Source organism: Dermacentor andersoni, chromosome 1 (genome assembly GCF_023375885.2).
Source record: "Dermacentor andersoni chromosome 1, qqDerAnde1_hic_scaffold, whole genome shotgun sequence".
Classification (NCBI taxonomy): Eukaryota; Metazoa; Arthropoda; class Arachnida; order Ixodida; family Ixodidae; genus Dermacentor; species Dermacentor andersoni.
Window position 1 is genome coordinate 8240131 of NC_092814.1, and position 18819 is coordinate 8258949.

Genomic DNA, 18819 nt, shown 5'->3' on the forward strand with positions numbered 1-18819 from the left:
TTCAGGAGTAAAAACCTGCTCTATGTAAATAATAAATATAATCAAGAAATATAGAGATCTATGTTCCGTGCCTGACAAAAATATAACATGAGACAACAAATATTCATTATAAACAGGTACAGAGTGGACGTTTCGGAATATGGTGGGGTCAGTCATTCATCGGCTTTGTGTCTTTCTACAGGGATCACTGTACATAAAAAAATATTCATCCGAGGTGCTGGGATTGCTTTACCATAAAAAGTGCAATTTTACCAGCACTGACATATGGGGCAGAGACTTGGAGACTGACAAAGAAGCTTGAGAACAAGTTAAGGACCGCGCAAAGGGCGATGGAACCAAGATTGCTAGGCATAACGTTAAGAGACAGAAAGAGAGCGGTTTGGATCAGAGAGCAAACGAGTATAGACGATATTCTAATTGACATCAAGAGAAACAAATGGAGCTGGGCAGGTCATGTAATGCGCTGGTTAGATAACCGTTGGACCATGAGGTTTACAGAATGGGTACCAAGAGAAGGGAAACACCATTGAGGTCGGCAGAAGACTGGGTGGGTCTATGAAATTAGGAAATTCGTGGGCGCTAGTTGGAATCGGTTGGTGCAGGACAGGGGTAATTGGAGATCGCAGGGAGAGCCTTTCGTCCTGCAGGGGACACAAATCAGGCTGATGATGATGATGAAATTAAAGGCGCAAAGCGTTAGCATGAACAAGCCGTTTACATCCAATTCATTCTGGTTATGTGCGTCATCTTGTGCTTATTGTATTTTGCAGCACGTTTACGTATCATCATGCCACACTTAACTAAATAGCTCCGCTCACAATGAAGTATGCGCTGAATGTGTGCCAGAAACAGCCTGTAGGTGCGGACCATTGCAATGACAAACCTGCAAGCATAGAAGGAAATATCCAAAATCCCCGTAATTACAGCACACAAACGCGTTCTCTGTGTGGCGAGTCGCTGCAGTATTATCTTGCAGTTACATAGTGTATTATAGGAGCTTAATTATCGCATTGTTGGCTAATAGCGACCAATTATCAAGTGCATAGCAGATGCCCGCCGCTTTGGCGCAGCTTCCACAGTGGAAAAAGCCCGCAGGTGCGGCAAAGCAGCGCAGCGGCGTGGCAGTTCTCCAGAAAAGCGTCACCCTCTCAGTATTCTAGGTCACCCTAACACGGTTTGGTCTAATCAGGAACGCAGGTGTAAGATCGGACCTTAAATGGGCATAACCGTCTCATGCGTGCACCTGCAAGCACCCGGCTCCAACTTGTGTCCGCAGATGGGGAGAAGGGGTGAGCGTCCGAAGGAAGAGTAGGCGCCGCTGGTACACACACGCATGCACACGGCTCGCATGACTTCCAACAATCGTGTCTCAACGATTCATTGGCGCCTACCTAAAGCCGAGGAGCCTTACTCTTCCCGGCCCTTCGGAGCCGTCTGTAAAGGCCTTCCCATGCCCGATTTCGAATGTCTGCGCTTTGCGCTCGCATTAACAGTTGCCACACAAGCGAAGTGTAACATTAGCTATGGTGGAAAGTAATGTCTATGCTGATCATTCTGCGAAAAAAAATTTTTTTAAACCTGTATCGGGATTTTGGTTGAATAATCTGATAGCATCATCGCGCATCCTGTCATTGTATTTTTCATGATTTCCATTTTTTATTCATACCAAGCCTACTGCTACTAATAATTTCATGAATTAATTCTGCTTGTGTTTTAGTGTTCCCTGTTGTATAAATTACTTGATTGTGCTTCTTTTGTATTTATATGTATGCCCTCCCTGCAACGATCTCTTACGAGATCGGCAGTATTCTAAAAGAAATAAACGCTATGCGACTTCCATTCGCCTGCTTGAGCGCATTCAATCCGCACACTTTTCGCTGCAGGAAAGGAAATATTTTCCATCCTTGGCCCGCCTAACAACGAGGTTTCAGTGGAAGAGCCATTCACACAATAAATGCCGAGAACACGAAAAAACTGTATAAACTACAGCAATGTGGTACGTGCAAGTTTTGCAGGGCTGGAGAAAGTGACCTAGCTTCAAATCACTTTCGACTAGCAGCAGACAGCCAACGTTAAAATGTGGCAAAGGAAGAAAAAAAAACGAAGAAGCGCAGATATTCTGCCGAAATGCACTAAAATCACTTCCTTCGGGCAGGTTAACCGCGCTCTCTCATTGTTTCTCTAGTACTACACAATATAAGATACGATAAAAACACATGCGCAAACAGCAGAACTTATTACTTAATGTCTAAACTCTCGTAACTCCATGGAAGCTGATCTACGCCTCCCGAGCGCCGAAACTGGGAGGGCGAGTGTCAAGTGGTGAGACGAACCCCACAAGGCATTTGGGATGAGGAGATATGTCTCTATCCTTAATTTTTCAGTCCTGAAGAAAGTATTTAATTGGAATGTTTTACATATTTTATGTCACTTTACTACCAAAGCAGTTTTGGGTGGATATATCACAAACATGGTGAACAGCCCAGAATACCTGTAATCCTAGAATTTACACCAGTAGGCACGTCGAGTTTAGCATAATAGAATCCGTTGGCTTTTGTGTTTGTGCTATCGTTTGAGACTATTCTTGTGGTTCTGGCAAGTGCCATTATATTTGAAAAGTAGCACTGCTAAGCTCGAGGACACGGGTTTGATCCCGGGCGCTGCAGCCTTATTTCGATGGGGGCGGAATGCCAGAACCCCAGGTGTTCAAAATTAATCCGGAGTCCGTCACTACAGCGTGCCTCTTAATCATATCGTAGTTTTGGAAAGTAAAACCCCAGAAATTATTTTCTGAGAAGTTCACTGAATCATGTGTAGTGCATACACCATAAAGGCAAGATATACTCACCATAAAGCTGTGATATACTCGACCACGTTATTACTCACGTCTGCTCACGCTAACTCACTCACCTTCGTGCTAAAGTCTACGAACACTCACGAGCACTTACATTAATGTCGTCATTCACACTCATATTCAGAGTCCCCTCAACTCACAAGCATTCACTCACATTCACACTCGCCCGCACTCAATAACTCAAGTTCACGCTCACCTCCACTCACCCACCTTCACACTCACCTGCAGTCATACTCATATTCACACTCACGTCCACTCACTCACACCATGTTCACATTCATTTCCACTCACACAAGCACTCACTCACAATCACACTCATTTCCACTCACACAAGCACTGACTCACGATGGCACTCAGCTGCACTCGCACTCACTCACTTTCATACTTACCTCCACTCGCACTCACAGTACTCAGTCACGTTCACACTCACCTCCACTCACAATCACTGGCACTCGCTCGTACTCATCTCCACCCACACTCACACTCGCACTCACTCACACTCGCACTCACCTCCGCTCCCGCTCTCTGGCACTCACTCGCACTCACACCTTTGAAATGAGTGTGAGTCAGTGTGAGTCAGTGCACCAACCTACGCCCACATCAGCATAGCCAGCCAATAAGAGAGTGCCATGCCCATGCTAGCATGAACCGCCATAGTGCACTTTAGAGCAATCTTGGGAAGCAAGAACACGAAGGCAGGTGAGGCGACAGGCTTCTACAGGAGGGGCAACCAGAAAATTAGAGGATAGAGGCCTAGGTATAGTTCGTGGGTTGAGTGTACAGAAGAAAGTATTTAAAGCAGTCCTCTCACGCCGCACGGTTTTGGAAGGCAGAGGCGATGAACAGCGGGATGCTGTCGCAGACCTTGGGATTTGATTCCACACTGAGAAAATATTGAAGATATTGACTTTTCTGTTCCTGGCATTTGGCTAGGCCATGCATATGAGGATGGTGAAAAGAATGCAGTTGTTGACCGGAGAATGAACCAAGAAGAAGGAGAAGCTGCTTCACAACAGTGAGGCATGGAACTGGTGACCACACTCATTAGTCGCGTAGGTCCATTGCGGGGAAATGTGGGTCAGAACAGAAGGATATGTAGTAGGTGGCAACGAAGGGTGGGACCGCTGTCTCCCAATACCTAGCAACGTAGGCAGCGCAAGCAATGATATAGGTATTGTTAGGTGTGGAAAGACACAGATGAAAGAGGCTATATACAGGCTAGTTACACTGGAGCCAGACCACCAGGCCGACACTCGCTCGCGCCAAGGGCACAGACCCACTTCGTCGCCGTTCTCACGGCGGCTCGTCTCTTGAGCATCGCTCAATGATAAAAAAATACTACTCCCCAGCGGCAAAAGTGCCGTCACGGTGCTGTTAAATATCCAAGGCACGTGGAGAGTTGTAGGGTTCGAGCCGGGCGACGTGGACAATGTCACTGGTTGTCACAGCGGACGACGTAGTGGGCGTGTCTAGAACGATTTCATAAGTGACATCGGTCACTTGGCGGAGCACGTGATATGGGCCTGTGTAGCAGGAAAGCAGTTTTTCACAAAGGCCAACTTTACGCAAAGCTGACCAAAGCAACACGAGGGTGCCGGGCACAAAATGGACATCACGGTGACGGAGGTCGTAGCGTTGCTTTTGTTTGCCTTGAGAGACTTGCAGACGAGTGCGCACAAGTTGGCGAGCATGGTCAGCATGGGTGATAGCATCAGGGGCATAAGCGCTAGATGAAGCTGTGGTTGACGGAATCACAGTGTCCAGTGGTAGCGTGGGTTCACGGCCACAAAAGAGGTAAAAAGGCGAAAAGCCAGCAGTTTCGAGACGGGAAGAGTTGTACGCAAATGTAATGCAAGGTAGAGCCTGGTCCCAGTCACGGTGGTCGTCTGAAACGTATTTGGATAGCATGTCTGTAAGGGTGCGGTTCAAACGCTCAGTGAGGTCGTTCGTTTGAGGGTGGTAGGAGGTGGTAAATTTATGCTGTATTGAGCAGGCACGCATGATGTCGTCAATGACTTTGGCTAAGAACATACGGCCATGGTCTGTTAGCAATTGACACGGAGCACCATGAATCAAAATGATATCATGCAAGAGGAAGTCCGCAACATCAGTTGTGCAACTGGTTGGAAGAGCGCGGGTTACGGTTTAGCGGGTTGCGTAGTCCGCCGCGACTGCAACCCACTTGTTTTCTGATGTAGATTCCGGAAATGGGCCGAGAAGGTCTAAGCCGACACAATGGAAGGGCTCGGCAGGGATGTCGAGCGGCTACAGGTAACCAGCAAGGAGCTGGGAAGGCTTCTTGCGTCATTGGCAAAGTTAACAAGCGGTGACGTAACGTCGTACAGAACGGGCAAGTCCCGACCAGCAATAACGGCGACGTACACGATCATAGGTTCAAGATACGACGAGGTATCCTGCCGTTGGTGCGTTGTGAAGCTCTTCTAGAACGGTTGAGCGGAGGTGTTTAGGTATGACAAGCAGGAACTCAGAGCCGTCCGGATGAAGGTTACGACGGTACAGAGCCCCGTCGCGGAGAACGAAGAGGCGTGGAGTGGCGTCGGTGGGGGAGTGTTCAAAACGGTCAATGAGTGCTCTGATGTAGCCGTCACAACGTTGCTCGTCGGCGAAATGAAGCAGCTGCGACACAGAGAATACACAAGCAGCACTGGTAATATTGGAGGAGCCAGGGTCGTCAACAGGGTAACGCGACAAGCTGTCAGCGTCTTGGTGCAGGCGGCCAGACTTGTAGACCACAGAATATGAAAATTCTTGTAGCCTCAAAGCCCATCGACCAAGCCGGCCTGTAGGATTTTTTAGCGATGAGAGCCAGCAGAGGGCATGGTGGTCAGTGACTACGGAAAAAGGGCGACCATAGAGGTAAGGACGGAACTTCGCAACCGCCCAGACTACAGCAAGGCATTCTTGTTCCGTAATGGAATAGTTGCGCTCCGATGGTGTGAGGAGGCGGCTCGCATAAGCAATAACGCGATCATGGCCACGCTGACGCTGGGCTAAGACGGCACCTACGCCATGACCGTTGGCATCTGTACGCAATTCTGTAGGGGCATCAGGGTCGAAGTGGGCGAGAATGGGTGGTGAGGAGAGAAGAGTGATGAGACGAGAGAAGGCGGCGGCTTCTGCAGTACCCCACGAGAATTGTATGCCTTTCTTCAAAAGATAAGTGAGGGGTGTAGCAATTGCCGCAAAATCTTGAATAAAACGACGAAAGTACGAGCATAGCCCTACAAAACTTCGAACGTCTGTGGCTGTCTTCGGAATCGGAAAGTCTCGGACAGCGTGAGTTTTGTCGGGATCAGGCTGTACTCCGGAAGCGTCAACGAGGTGGCCCAAAAGAGTTATTTCGCGGTGGCCAAAACGACTTTTGGACGAGTTAAGTTGCAGCTTGGCCTTTCGGAATACATCAAGTTAGCTGCTAGACGCTCAAGGTGAGTGTCGAACGTGGGCGAGAAGACGATGAAGTCGTCGAGGTAGCAGAGACATGTGGACCATTTGAAACCTCCGAGCAAGGAGTCCATCATACGCTCAAAGGTGGCTGGGGCGTTGCATAATGCAAACAGCATTACTTTAAATTGGTATAGGCCATCAGGTGTGATGAACGCAGTTTTTTTCCCTGTCCATATCGTCAACAGCAATCTGACAGTATCCAGAACGAAGATCAATAGAAGAGAAATAGCTGGAACCGTGGAGGCAGTCAAGGGCGTCGTCTATACGTGGGAGCGTGTAGACGTCCTTCTTAGTAATGTTGTTCAGATGCCGGTAGTCTACACAGAAGCGCCACATGCCATCCTTCTTAACCAACACTACAGGTGACGCCCAGGGACTCGAAGAAGGCTCAATGATGTTTTTATCTAGCATTTTGTTCACTTTAAATTACTCCGCGTTCCGACGCAGAAACTCAATACAGTCGTCGGTGAATAGGAGTAGCATCGCCAGTAAGAATCCAGTGCTTGACCGCGAGCGTCTGGCCTAAAGGGCGATCGTCGAAGTCGAAAATATCTCTGTAGGACAATAACACTTTGTAAAGGTCTTGAGCCTGCACAGAAGACAGGTTCATCGCAACCATTTTCTGTATCTTGGGATCGGCGGCCGAGGCTGGCACGATGGGCCTGCTAAGCTCGCAAGAAGCATCGGCCGATAAAGATGCCACGTGATGGTCGCCGAGACAATCAACGTTGGCAAGGCAAATACCTTGCGGTAGAATTTGCTTTGCCAATCCAAAGTTAAAGATAGGCATGAAAGTGCGGTTCGCAGTAATAGTAAGTATACTGTGAGGCACGGTAACGTCATACTGTAGTGGAATGTCGGGCAAAGGAGTGACGAGGTACTCGCCATCAGGGACTGGTGGGGAAGACAAGAGTTCAATATAGGCTATTGATTTTGGTGGCAGGCGAATAAAGCCGGTGGGGCGTAGGCGGCACTGGGGTGCATCAGAAAGTTCTGCGAGAATGGGCAACTCAAGGCGAAGGGTACTGGCAGAGCAGTCAATAAGAGCAGAATGCGCAGAGAGAAAGTCGAGGCCGAGAATGAGATCGTGGGGGCAATGAGCAATCACGGTGAAGAGTACAGGAGTGTGGCGGCCGGCGATGCTAACACATGCCGTACACATGCCGATGATAGGCACAGTACCGCCATCCGCAACGCAGACGTCGCGTGCTGACGCTGAGATGAGGAGCTTGTTCGGTCGTCGTCGGAAGGCAGCACTCATAATAGAAAGATGTGCTATTGTATCAATGAGTACCGTGACAGGATAGCCGTCAACGTCAAGAAGGTTTTGGTTCATAGGTAATGTGAGCAGAGGATTTGAGGGCAGGGTCAACAATGCAGCTTCACCTCCAGAAGCTCCAGTGCCTAGTTTTCTGGCTGGATCTGGGAGGCGATAGGTGGCGAAGAGAAGCGAAGGGGTTGGGGCGAATGAGAGTGATGGCGTCGAGGTGAGGGCGAGTGGCTGTAGCGAATGTTCGGAGCAGCAGCATCAGCGGTAGTGGGTTCATGGCGGGTAGTATAGGGAACAAAAGGTCCAAAGGTGCGGGAATAAGCAGCGGCGTATGTCCCGAGGAGGTGGTGGCTATCGGTTGTGGCAGTGACAAGCGACGTGGCCGATGCAACAGCAGTGGAAGCAGATCAGCCAGTCATCAGGGGTACGCCATTCGGACGGGTTGCGGTGAGATGTGGAAGAAAAAGACTGCCAGGGACGAGGAGGGCTGCTAGAGAACTGGGGGAACGCTGGGTTGAGAAGTTGAACACATGGAGTTCAGACCCATGTTCTCAAATTACTGTCTGACGACAGCCTGAATCATTGCTATAGTGATTGCTGGTGGATCGGGAGGCGTCGCTGAGAACGCTGGCGAACAGGTGGCCTCGAGTTCGCGGCGAACAATACGGGTTACGTCATCACAGGTGGTAGTCTGACGCTGTCGACCCTCGCATGTCGACATAGCAGCAGTGTTGGGTAGTCGTGTGATGTGGTGTGAGATGCGGTGACTCTTCACTTGTTCAAGGCGACGGCATTCTTCTATGATAGCGCGGATAGTCGAGATGTTGCCAAAAACAAGCAAATTTAAAGCGTCGTCGGCGATGCCTTTAAGCACATGTGCCACTTCATCTGCTTCAGACATAGCATCGTCAGCTTTCCGACATAGAGCAAAGATGTCGAGTACATATAAAACGTATGGCTCTGTAGGTGTCTGAACACGAGACGCAAGAGCCTTTCTCGTGGCAACCTTGCGCCCATCGGGGTCGCCGAACAGTTCCCGTAGCTTTTCTTTGAAACTGTCCCTACCAGTTCTCTCGTAATGCGTCGGGTGCCCCACGCATGGGGTGCCACCAAGATAAAAGATGACATTGACGAGCATAATGGTTGGGTCCCACCTGTTATTAACGCTGGCATGTTCATAAAGGTTGATCCATTCGTCAACATCCTGTCCCTCCAGGCCAGAGAACTCACCAGGGTCGCGATGTTGGGCAACCGTGACAAGTGGAGCAGTCAGACAAGCCAAAGCCGTTGCAGACACGGGCTCGTCACCGGAAGGCATGGTGACAAGCTCGATGTACCGACCACTTCGGAGTTTCGTGGCGAGGACGGGGATTGCTAACCTCCACCAGAATGTTACGTGTGGAAAGACACAGATGAAAGAGGCTATTTACAGGCTATTTACACTGGAGCCAGAGAGCCAGTCCGACACTCGCTCACGCCAAGGGCACAGACCCACTTTGTCATTCTCGCGGCAGCTCGTATCTTGAGCATCTCGCGATAATAACATAATAATATAGTTCTCCTTCACATCTGATAGCGCAGTGCGTCCGTGATCGGTGTGGAAGGTCTAGAAAATGGTGCTTCAAACCATCGTTAGTGGGCTAACGATGCACAATGGGCGCGCTAGGGACAGAGTTAAGGCACTCGAACCCACGACCTTTGGTGAGACTAAAATTCAGTAGCACCAAAATTGATGGTGCCACCACCAGGGTATCTAGACTAAAATTCATTAGCACCAAAATTGATGGTGCCACCACCAGGGTATCTACCAAGGTGACATTCCCAAATTACCTGAGTTTTTCAGGTTTTCCCTGAGTGCCTTTGCAATATTCCCTGAGTGACACAGAACTTTGTTTTATGTCAAGACGGGCTCTCTACATCATGTCACTCAATCGTGTTACTCTCTAATAAGCATGTTAAAAAACAAAAAACAACTTAATCCAGTTTGAATAGTAAGGGATAGTGTTTATTTTATTCAAAAAGAAAACAGAAGGGAAGGGTTAGTAAAATGCACAGCGAAAAAAATATCTTCGAGAGAAATAGTAAAACCCACTGCAAATCGAGTCGACCATTCTCAAATGCGAATAAGAAAGAAATGCATCCAGAATATTTTTGAATATGAGCTATTTCTATCAATTGATAGCAAGCTAATTGGTTTGAGGCCTGAACTTCATGATTCTCTCATAAAGTGAGATTCTCGCAACAGCTGGTAAGTCAACCTCAACTGTCCTGACATGCTCTCAGCCGGCGCACAACACCACAGTGTTGCGTTTCACTGTCCTAAAGAGGGTGTGTTCTTTTTTTTTTTTTTTTTTTGCTTGGAGGAGGGGCAGCTGTATCTCGGCGTCAGCCAACACTTTGCTTTTAGAGGGCAAGCTCCTTCAAAAATGCGTCGGTATGCTTCCTTTCCCGTTCATTTCTCAATGCGTAGGTCCCTTGTCTTCTTATTCTCCTTCGGCTGCGTATTCACCCCACGGACTATTTGAAGTATCCTCTTGGACAGTTGTACAGTCAGCGTCCGATTTTTCGGACTCCCTAGGGGCCACGAAAGCGTCCGAAAAAATGAATGCATGTATTTTACAGCCCTTAAGGGCTCAAATTGCCACAGGCACGCACGAAAAACCTCTGAAGGCCTGCCAGTACACTTATTAGGCATATCGGTGCTCATACTATGTGGGAGATGGCGGGTGCACGCGTGCATAATTAAGGAATACATGCTGTGTCCCGTGACAGTTGCCCTTCCCATACTTGTGCTTTACAGCGTAACATTTCTGTAATGAGGCAAAGCTGGCTTTCGGAAACCAGCATTATTCAAAGCACTATGCTTTCCGAACTTCGAAGCCAATAGCGATGATCACAAAGGCGGTGTCGGTGTCATTGCTGACAGCGGCTAATTGTTTCAATGAAAAACATGGCACAGAACTGCAAGGAGCTTAATAGCGAACCTCGACGCAGCTAGGCCTAGCATTGCCGTGGTGGTGGCTACGGCTGCCAGCGGATCTGCGTGCGAGTGTGCCGGTTTGAGGTGGCGAGGTTATCAAAATGGCAGCGATTGTGGCTTTCATTAATGCCGTTTCAGACCTGCAGTCACGGCAAAAAGTCAGGAAAATCGGACGGCGAATGGTTCTTGTGTCCGAAATTTTCGACGTCCTTATACATTGACCCTATGGGGTACGTAATGGTGCCACGAAGTCGTCCGTCCAGAAAGTCGCTCGTCGACTGTACTCTGACAACTCCTCAGCTGATGATGCGGCGTCAAAGACCATTCGTTACGATTCCTCTCTGTTACTCGAGCCAGCATTACTGCGACTTTCGTTCCCTTTCAATAAAGTTATTGCTAATTTTTCCTGATAGAAGCACAAATTCCCTGAGTTTTCCCCGAGTATTTCAAGACTACTCAAAATCCCTGAGCATTCCCGGTTTTCCTGGTTGGTAGACACCCTGCACCACTGACGGTTGAACCCACGACCTTTGGTGTTAAGGTAAAGTTATTTAAATGACAGTTAATTAAGATAGAGTTAAGGCACTCAAACCCACGACCTTTGATGGGAGGAAATAAATAATAGGATGTAATAACGAATTCGAATGAGAATGTCCAGTAATTTAATGAATGTTTTGTGAGTGTGCAGGCTTTCACCTTTATCCGTTTTAGCGTATGCTAAAGTGACTCAACTTTTCGCGTATTGAATGCACCCCGATATAAGTCGCAAAAATCTGAATTTATTTTTTCTTCGCGTAACGAACACACCCCAAACTCAGCACTGCGATAGTACTCACTGAATGTTTCCCTGGTGATGGTATGGGTCACCAACATCTGTTCATCTAAAGTCAGGTGAACTGTCAATCTGTGTAGAGGCATGCAGCGTAAATCATTAATTGAATGTGGCTATCTTGGAGGATGCGTGCGCTTCGCTGTGGCAGCTCTGAAAGCTGCAAGAATCTCGGAGGCCACACGTGCAATATCAGGGGGCGACTCGACACAAGTCAGAATGTCATCACCATCAATGCGCCACATTTCGCCATGATGAAAACGGTGCTCGGACTGGTGCTATTCTTTTGTGTTCCACAACGGGAAAGCACGCAAGCTACATGGCTGCATTCAAACTAAAAGCTGTACAATATGCACTGGAGCATGGGAACCATGATGCAGGCAGACATTTCAGGGTTGAAGAAACTCGCATTCATTACTGGCGAAATAAGCGGGAAGAACTTCAAACCACTAATAAGTCATGACAGGCCTTCCACGGGCCCAAGTCTGGAAAGTATCCGCAAGTGGAGGTGTGACTCGTTCAGTACATACGGGACCCACGACAGGATGCTTGTGCGCTGTCCCTGGAGGTAGTGCAGCATGAGGCGCGCAGAACTGCCAGTGAGCAGGGAATCGAAGAATGTCAAGTTCCGGCGGGACAACGCGCTTCACGCAACAGCATGGATTCTCCCTGAGAAGGCGAACAATGACGTGTCAACACTTGCCCTCTGCCTACGAAGACAAGGTGGAGAATTTTCACCACTTTGTTATATGCCTTCGACAACAAAAAACTTTATTCCGTCTCAGATTGGGAATGCAGACCAAACTCCTCTCTGCTTCAACATGTCACAAAACACGACTGTAGAACAGAAAGGCGCATGAAGTGTGCTTATTAAGACATCTGGCGCCGAGAAGCAGAGATGCACTGTTATGTTGGAAGTGACAGCGGATGGGCGTAAGCTGCTGCCTTTCTCGACTGCAAGACGCTTCTGCAAGAGAGTGCAAGACGCTTCTGCAGAAAAATTTCCCTTGAGACATCTACGTGAGGGCGCAAGAGAAAGGCTGGATGACCACGCAGCTAATGGTGAATTGGATTGAAACAGTCTGGGGTCGGCGGCCGGATGTTTTCCTTTATCCGTTGATGCTTGTTTTGGACAGCTTTCGCGGGCACCTCGTAGAAAGTGTACAGAATAAGTTCAGAGACCTGTGTACTGACAGTGCTGTAATTCCAGGCGGGCGCACCTCAGTGCTACAGCCTTTGGATGCGTCTTTGAACAAGCCCTTCAAGAACGTCTGAAGGCTGTACACAAACTGGACGTCTGGAGGACAGCATGCACTCACTCCAGGTGGCAAAATTAACAGGCCATTAGTAGAAATGATGTGCAGCTGGATTTCTGAAGCGTGGAGAGTGGTTTCCAACGATGTCCTCAGGAAGAGCTTCAAGGAGACAGGAATATCTAATGCACTAGATGCAAGCGAAGACATGTTATAGAATTCAGAAAAAGATGAGTCCGCACTCAGTGATGATCAGTGCATGCTCACTGACTCCGACTCTGGATAGGGGGGAGAGAGGAATACGCACAGGTTTCACATTCAGCAAATCAAGTTTATTAAGTATGGTAAAGTCATGGAGTGAAGTAATTATATGATATCTGCAGTCTTGGATAGCCATCTACTGCAGTCACTTTGTCAAGAGCATGACTACCTGTCAGCCTGGAGGTGATGCAGTGTTGTGGTGTTAACAAGAAAAATGGATGAGGGGTGAATTCAACTAAACTTCTTTCTAGGAATAACCGCAGGTTTCACTTTCAGTAAATCAAGTTTATTACGAATGGTATAGTCACGGAGTGAAGTAATTACATGATATCTGCAGTCTTGGATAGCTATTTATTGCATATCCACTTAGCCTGTGCTCTGTGGATATTGCAATGAACAAGAACCATATTACTGTAACCTGGGACAGTATTCCAACTTCCACCCATTAGGGTGAGTGGTCCGATGCAATGGGAGCAGCATGGCTCGTTCACAGGTTACAAACACAGTGATTATGCATCCTCCGTCCCTGTGTGCACAATGTTCATAGTTTTTTTATCGTTATTCCAGACCATCTGAGTGGATTCCATCTACATTTTCGCACCTAAATACAGCACCCCAAAAAAAGCAGCACTGCTCACAAGTGAGTCCTTCAGCAAATTGGACAGGGGCAAAGTATGATGCCTATGAATCCGCAAGTGCTTGTGCTTCACACATGTAGCTACAAACTTGTTTCACGGAATTTGGCATTTGTTATGCTCCCCGAAAACTATACAAGGGACATGGAGGTATTAGTTACCGCTTACTTGAGCATGCTTTTGTGTGTTGCAATTCCTGATTTAGCAAAATTTTTTTTCTAATCAAATTAAATTTATCCAGGTTCAACTGCAAATTCATTGTACAGTGCAGTCCACTTATAATGATATCGAGAAAGACGAAAAATATGATCGTTATAACCGATGATCGCAATATCTGGACTGCAGTTAATAAAAAAAATTTAAGAAAATAAAAAACGCGGAACATACCTTTGCAGCTTCGAATTCACTACTTGCTCTAAAGAATAGATGATGTAGAAGGTAGGCCGTGAAAAACAAACTTTATATTTAGCGCCAATGACCGTGTCAAGGGTTAGGCGCGCCGAAATAGTCCGAAATCTGCGCTTGCTTTTGCGGCAGCTTAAGCTTCACAACAGCAGTGTGCATGGATTCCAGCTGCTGCGCGAACACTGGCCGCAATCCATTAGCATGCATAAAATCAATTAAGGAGTCGATCGACGACAGTGCACTTTGCGTGGACATCAAGGTCGGGCTCAAGGAGCCACTGTCAATCTCGTTGTCACTGTTGCTGCTACCGTCGCACAACTTTGCCGTCTGTCGAGACAGCACATCTTCGGCGATCGCCTCGTCGGTGACCTCATCGCAGAATGAGGCAGCACTGTCTGTAGTCAAAAACTCCTTCGACGCACCACCTGTGTCACCAGTAGAAACAAGCTCCCAGAGCTCGGTTATGTCAGCGGCTTCCACAGTGTTGGTCTCAGTGGGTTGGGGAAGTTCATCCTTATGCACAAAGCCCGCCTTTTTGAAGCAATTGCTGATGAACCACTGGTAAAGCGCCTCTTCAACATCGGCGTACAAAGGGTCTCTAACCCTTTTCCGCTGATCGGCATGGCCGCTGATAGCTCCTGCCTTCACAATTGCGGTGCCCCCGGTTTTCAAGATGGTTGATAACGTTGACTGGGCGAGCTCATACTTCTTCACAAGAGCGCTCACCTTGAAGCTGCATCGAGAGTCCTGCAATATATCCATCTTCGTGTCAAGCGACACAGCTTTGCACTTTGTCGGCGCCATCTTCGAACTAGGTTGAACCGTTGGCTGCACGCTGCTTCGGTGGCATCAGCCTGCTATCGCGAGAGAGAGAGACGCGGGACGGGCACCACCGTGCCGCTTTGCTAGTCGCTTTTTCTTTGTCTCTTTCAGAGTGACTGTGGCCGACGACAAGCATGAAGCAGCTAGCACCATCTTCTGGCGCGCTGCGCCTACTCAGCTATTCTCCGGTGCGCGGGCAGGGCGGCACGCGCTGTGCGGTAATGGCGGCAGATACGAACTTACGGAGGTAAACATCGCCTCGTCTTGACATCGTTTGTTTCAGGAAACTAAGGAACGCAAATGTTACGATTATTTGGCACGGAAAATGCCGTCCAGACGGCAAAATTTTGATCAATATATCCGATATGCGGTGAATAACCTATCGTTATAAATGTTTTTTTTCCCCATAGACCTAATGCATAAAATGACACTCTCATGTCGACCCATCATTATAACCGATATATCGTTATATGGGGTATCGTTATGAGTGGACTGCACTGTATTGGACTTTGCAAGCTGTTAGTCATAAATAAACTTGATCAATTACGCTCAATGGAAGCATACTTTCTGCACTTCACTTACCTGCCCATATACTCTCCATGAAGAACAACATTGCAATGTGTGCACTTGAAGCACCAAATGTGCCACTGCTTGTCCAACGCAATCAAGGCTTGACCTTCCCTAAGATCATCCGAGCATCCTGCACATTCTGCACAAAAAGCAAAACAAAAGGTCCTTCAGCACACACACCACATGAAAGCACATTCATAAGTTGTCACTGAGAATACAATCCCAGAGATTCACTACAGAGCTACATTGTGCACTGCATTAGGACACTATTTATTTAATACTCCCTTTTATTCACTGACAGTTGGAACTTTTTGCATCACTTTAACACACTGTTCATAAAACTCACTAGCACAAAATTCAACTATGGAAAGACACCCTGGGCATGATATGCCTTTTGCAAAATTTCGATGACCTTAGTCAAGTCTGGTGATAAAAGCATGGCAGCTAATAGGCTTAGCACCTACTTAACTGAAATCAGTGTTTACAGATAACAGCAAGCAGTCAACCTTATTTACATTCTACAATAAATAGGTAATCTACATAGAGCTCTCTATTTACAAATACAGAACACTCAAAATCTCCCATGCAAGCACTTTCACTTTCCCTCCATGCAGTTGAGCAATCCCTCTTGCGAAACAAATTTCATGATCAAGCAGTAGATGTTGATCACCCTTGATAACACCTATGTCTGCAGGTGTTTTGGTGCCGACGGAAATGGGAATGCTGGAGCGAAGTGGGGTGCTTACTTTATCTTCCAGCGCTCTCAAGGTGCGGTGATTACAAGAGCTCTCCGGCAGTATCGCCTATCTTCCGACAGCATTACTGATTCCAACTTCAGGTCTATGAATGCGCCACACGTTGGTTCAGGAAGTCCATGCCGAGAATGATGTCTCGTGAACACTGTTGGAGGATAACAAAGGTGGCAGGGTAGGTCCAGCCATGAACAGTAATGCTTGTTATGCAGATTCTAGTCGACGTTATTAGGTGTTCTCCAGCGGTCCGAATTTGAAGGCCTTCCCATGCAGTCTTAACAATTCAACTGAGCGGCCATGGGTCCATTCATGACGGAGTAGTTGGCTCCTGCGTCCACTAGAGCGGTGACTGCGTGGCCGTAGAGAAGCACGATGAGGTCCATGGTTCTTTGTCTTGCACTGCAGTTAGATCTTGGCATCAGATCACAGTTGCGTCATGTCGACCTGCGGCTGAACCGTTGCAGTGATCAGGTTTTGTCGGCGCATTGTTTGCTTCTAGGCTTCGTCAGGATGGCTGCATCTTGTTGATATGTTGTCATCGTTGAAGCGCCTTCATTGTCGGCATAAGACCATCAGTTTGACGAACAGCTACCGCACCCCCATCGGTTGGTCCCTTTAGTTTATCAGATACAAGCTGATGGACTGGCCCTGGGCTGAACCAGTGTATGGTCAGCACTACAGCAACAGATAACAGCCTGGTGAATCCGAACGGGATAGTCGTCAAGGGCTCCAGTGAGTGGCAGCAAGGTAGTCAGCGATATCATGAGGCTGTTTACCTTTCTGCGGGTGCAATGCGTTGATGGTGAACCCTCGCAGTCCGAAGTCGCAATATGCGCATCGGGGGTAGACGTGGCCCACTTCTCCGCAGTGATAGCAGAACAGATGGTGCTTGGGGGCACGCCAAACATCGGTCTTCCTTGGAATGCTGCACTGGGCGCCAGTCGGGCGTGCTGCAGGGCCCTGGCACGGGCGTGCAGGGGGACCATGGCAGCTGGCGACAGCTGCGCATGTCATCGCTTCTGGCTGGGGTTGCAGCGATTGTGGCTGCACCTGAGGAACTCCAAGTGATCACTGTAGTTCCTCCTTGACCATGTCAGTGACCGAGGCCACCTGAGGTTGCGACGAAGGCAAGATCTGGCGCAGTTCTTCATTCACAATGGCTCTCTTGGAGGTCGTCGGATCCCAGATGCTTGGATTGCACACTGCAGCATGAGCACTTCGTGGTTATATTGCCTAGTGCACATTTTTAAAGTTGCCTCAATTGTTGCCTCCGTAAAAAACTCTGCTATCGTCTTCGGCGGGTTGCGGATCAGTCCAGCGAAAAGTTCTTGCATGACGCCCCGCATCAGGAAGCAGACTTTCTCCTCCAACATTTTCGGGTTGGCATGCCAGAGGGTCATCTCTTCCATGAAGGTTGAGATGGTCTCATTCGGCAGCTGCAGCCTGCTTTCTAGTAGAGCACGGGCTCAATCTTTGCACACGAGGCTTGTGAATGTCTGGAGGAAGCCGCTGCAGAACAGGTCCCACATTGTTGAGGTGGTTTCTGGATTCTTGAACTAGGTGTGCTGGCGGCTTCTTCCAATGCGAAAAAGACACATCGCAGCTTGTCGTCACTGTTCCAGTTGTTAAATGTAGCGACCCTTTCATACATCTGCAGCCAGCTTTCCGGCTCCTCAAGTGTTGATCTGTAGAAGGTCGGTGGCTCCCTGGGAAGCTGCAACACAATCGGCGTTGGCGACACTGGGGCTGCTATTGTAGCTGCCATTGTGGCCATGCACTTCCTGATCTTTTCAGGTAGAAGTCTGTACTCTGGTAGCAGTCCTTGCTGCCGATGGCTAGCTCACTGGTCCTTGGTGACGTTGGCTTTGGATCACGGCATTCGGTATATGAATGCACCAGCACCTCCACCAGATGTCACATAGTAGAGACGGTGAAAAAAACACAGCAGAAAAACTCAATAGATTAACTTATTGGGTGCACCTGTGCCCACAAAAGTAAGTTTCACTCAAAGCACAACAACAGTGACGAACACAGTCGGCGATCGGCGAAAATCGCATCTGCCGGTCGTTGGAGCCCACGTGTCTTGCAGAAAGTACTACGCAATTCGTGTACCACATACAATCAACTTACACAAGCTTCAGTGACAACAAAGCATAGAACCATCAATAACATTCCAGTAAGTTCCAATCACACAGGCGCATCTTCAGCGAAAACTACGGTAAGTTGTCAGTGGGTGAAATGCAGTCCCAAAGACAAAGGTTAGTACCCAGGTCAATATGGTGTAAAAGATGCTTCAAGTAACCTTCCTTCTCAGTCTGCACGATGTGTACGCTAGCAGTCAATGAAGATCTCGTTCTCAAGTGTATAAAGCACCCAAACCTTCCTATGTGGCACTGATGCCATCAACGACGAATTGTATAAGACGTATGGAAGCATACTTATCTCTTTTCTCACAAGCACCTTCAATAGTTCCCTGAAGTCTAGTACGTTTCCTAGCGCTTGGAAGGTAGCAACGACATTGCCTGTGCAAGTGCTAGAAATGCAGTTACTAACTACTAACTAACGGCCTACTGGTAGTTTGTACTGACTACCAATGGTAGATAGCGACTCAAACTAAATGCTCACCCCTAGTGGCCATGCCCAGAAACCGCCCACCCAGGTTCAAGCTTGAAGCGAAAGTGGACTTCCTATCAATGCGTGTGCTGAATGCCTCTTAGTTCTCA

At 48.1% G+C, this 18819-nt stretch overlaps 1 protein-coding gene across 8 annotated transcripts in view; it reads right to left on the minus strand.

The window, feature by feature from the left end:
* Unc-115a (actin binding LIM protein Uncoordinated 115a) overlaps positions 1-18819 on the minus strand; it is a 558372-nt gene that overhangs the window by 323173 nt on the left and 216380 nt on the right. For all 8 annotated transcript variants that reach the window (XM_050191443.3, XM_050191440.3, XM_050191439.3 and 5 more), the window contains one exon: positions 15357-15483. In XM_050191443.3, the coding sequence (XP_050047400.1) occupies positions 15357-15483 (127 nt within the window). The remainder of the gene's footprint in view (positions 1-15356; positions 15484-18819) is intronic.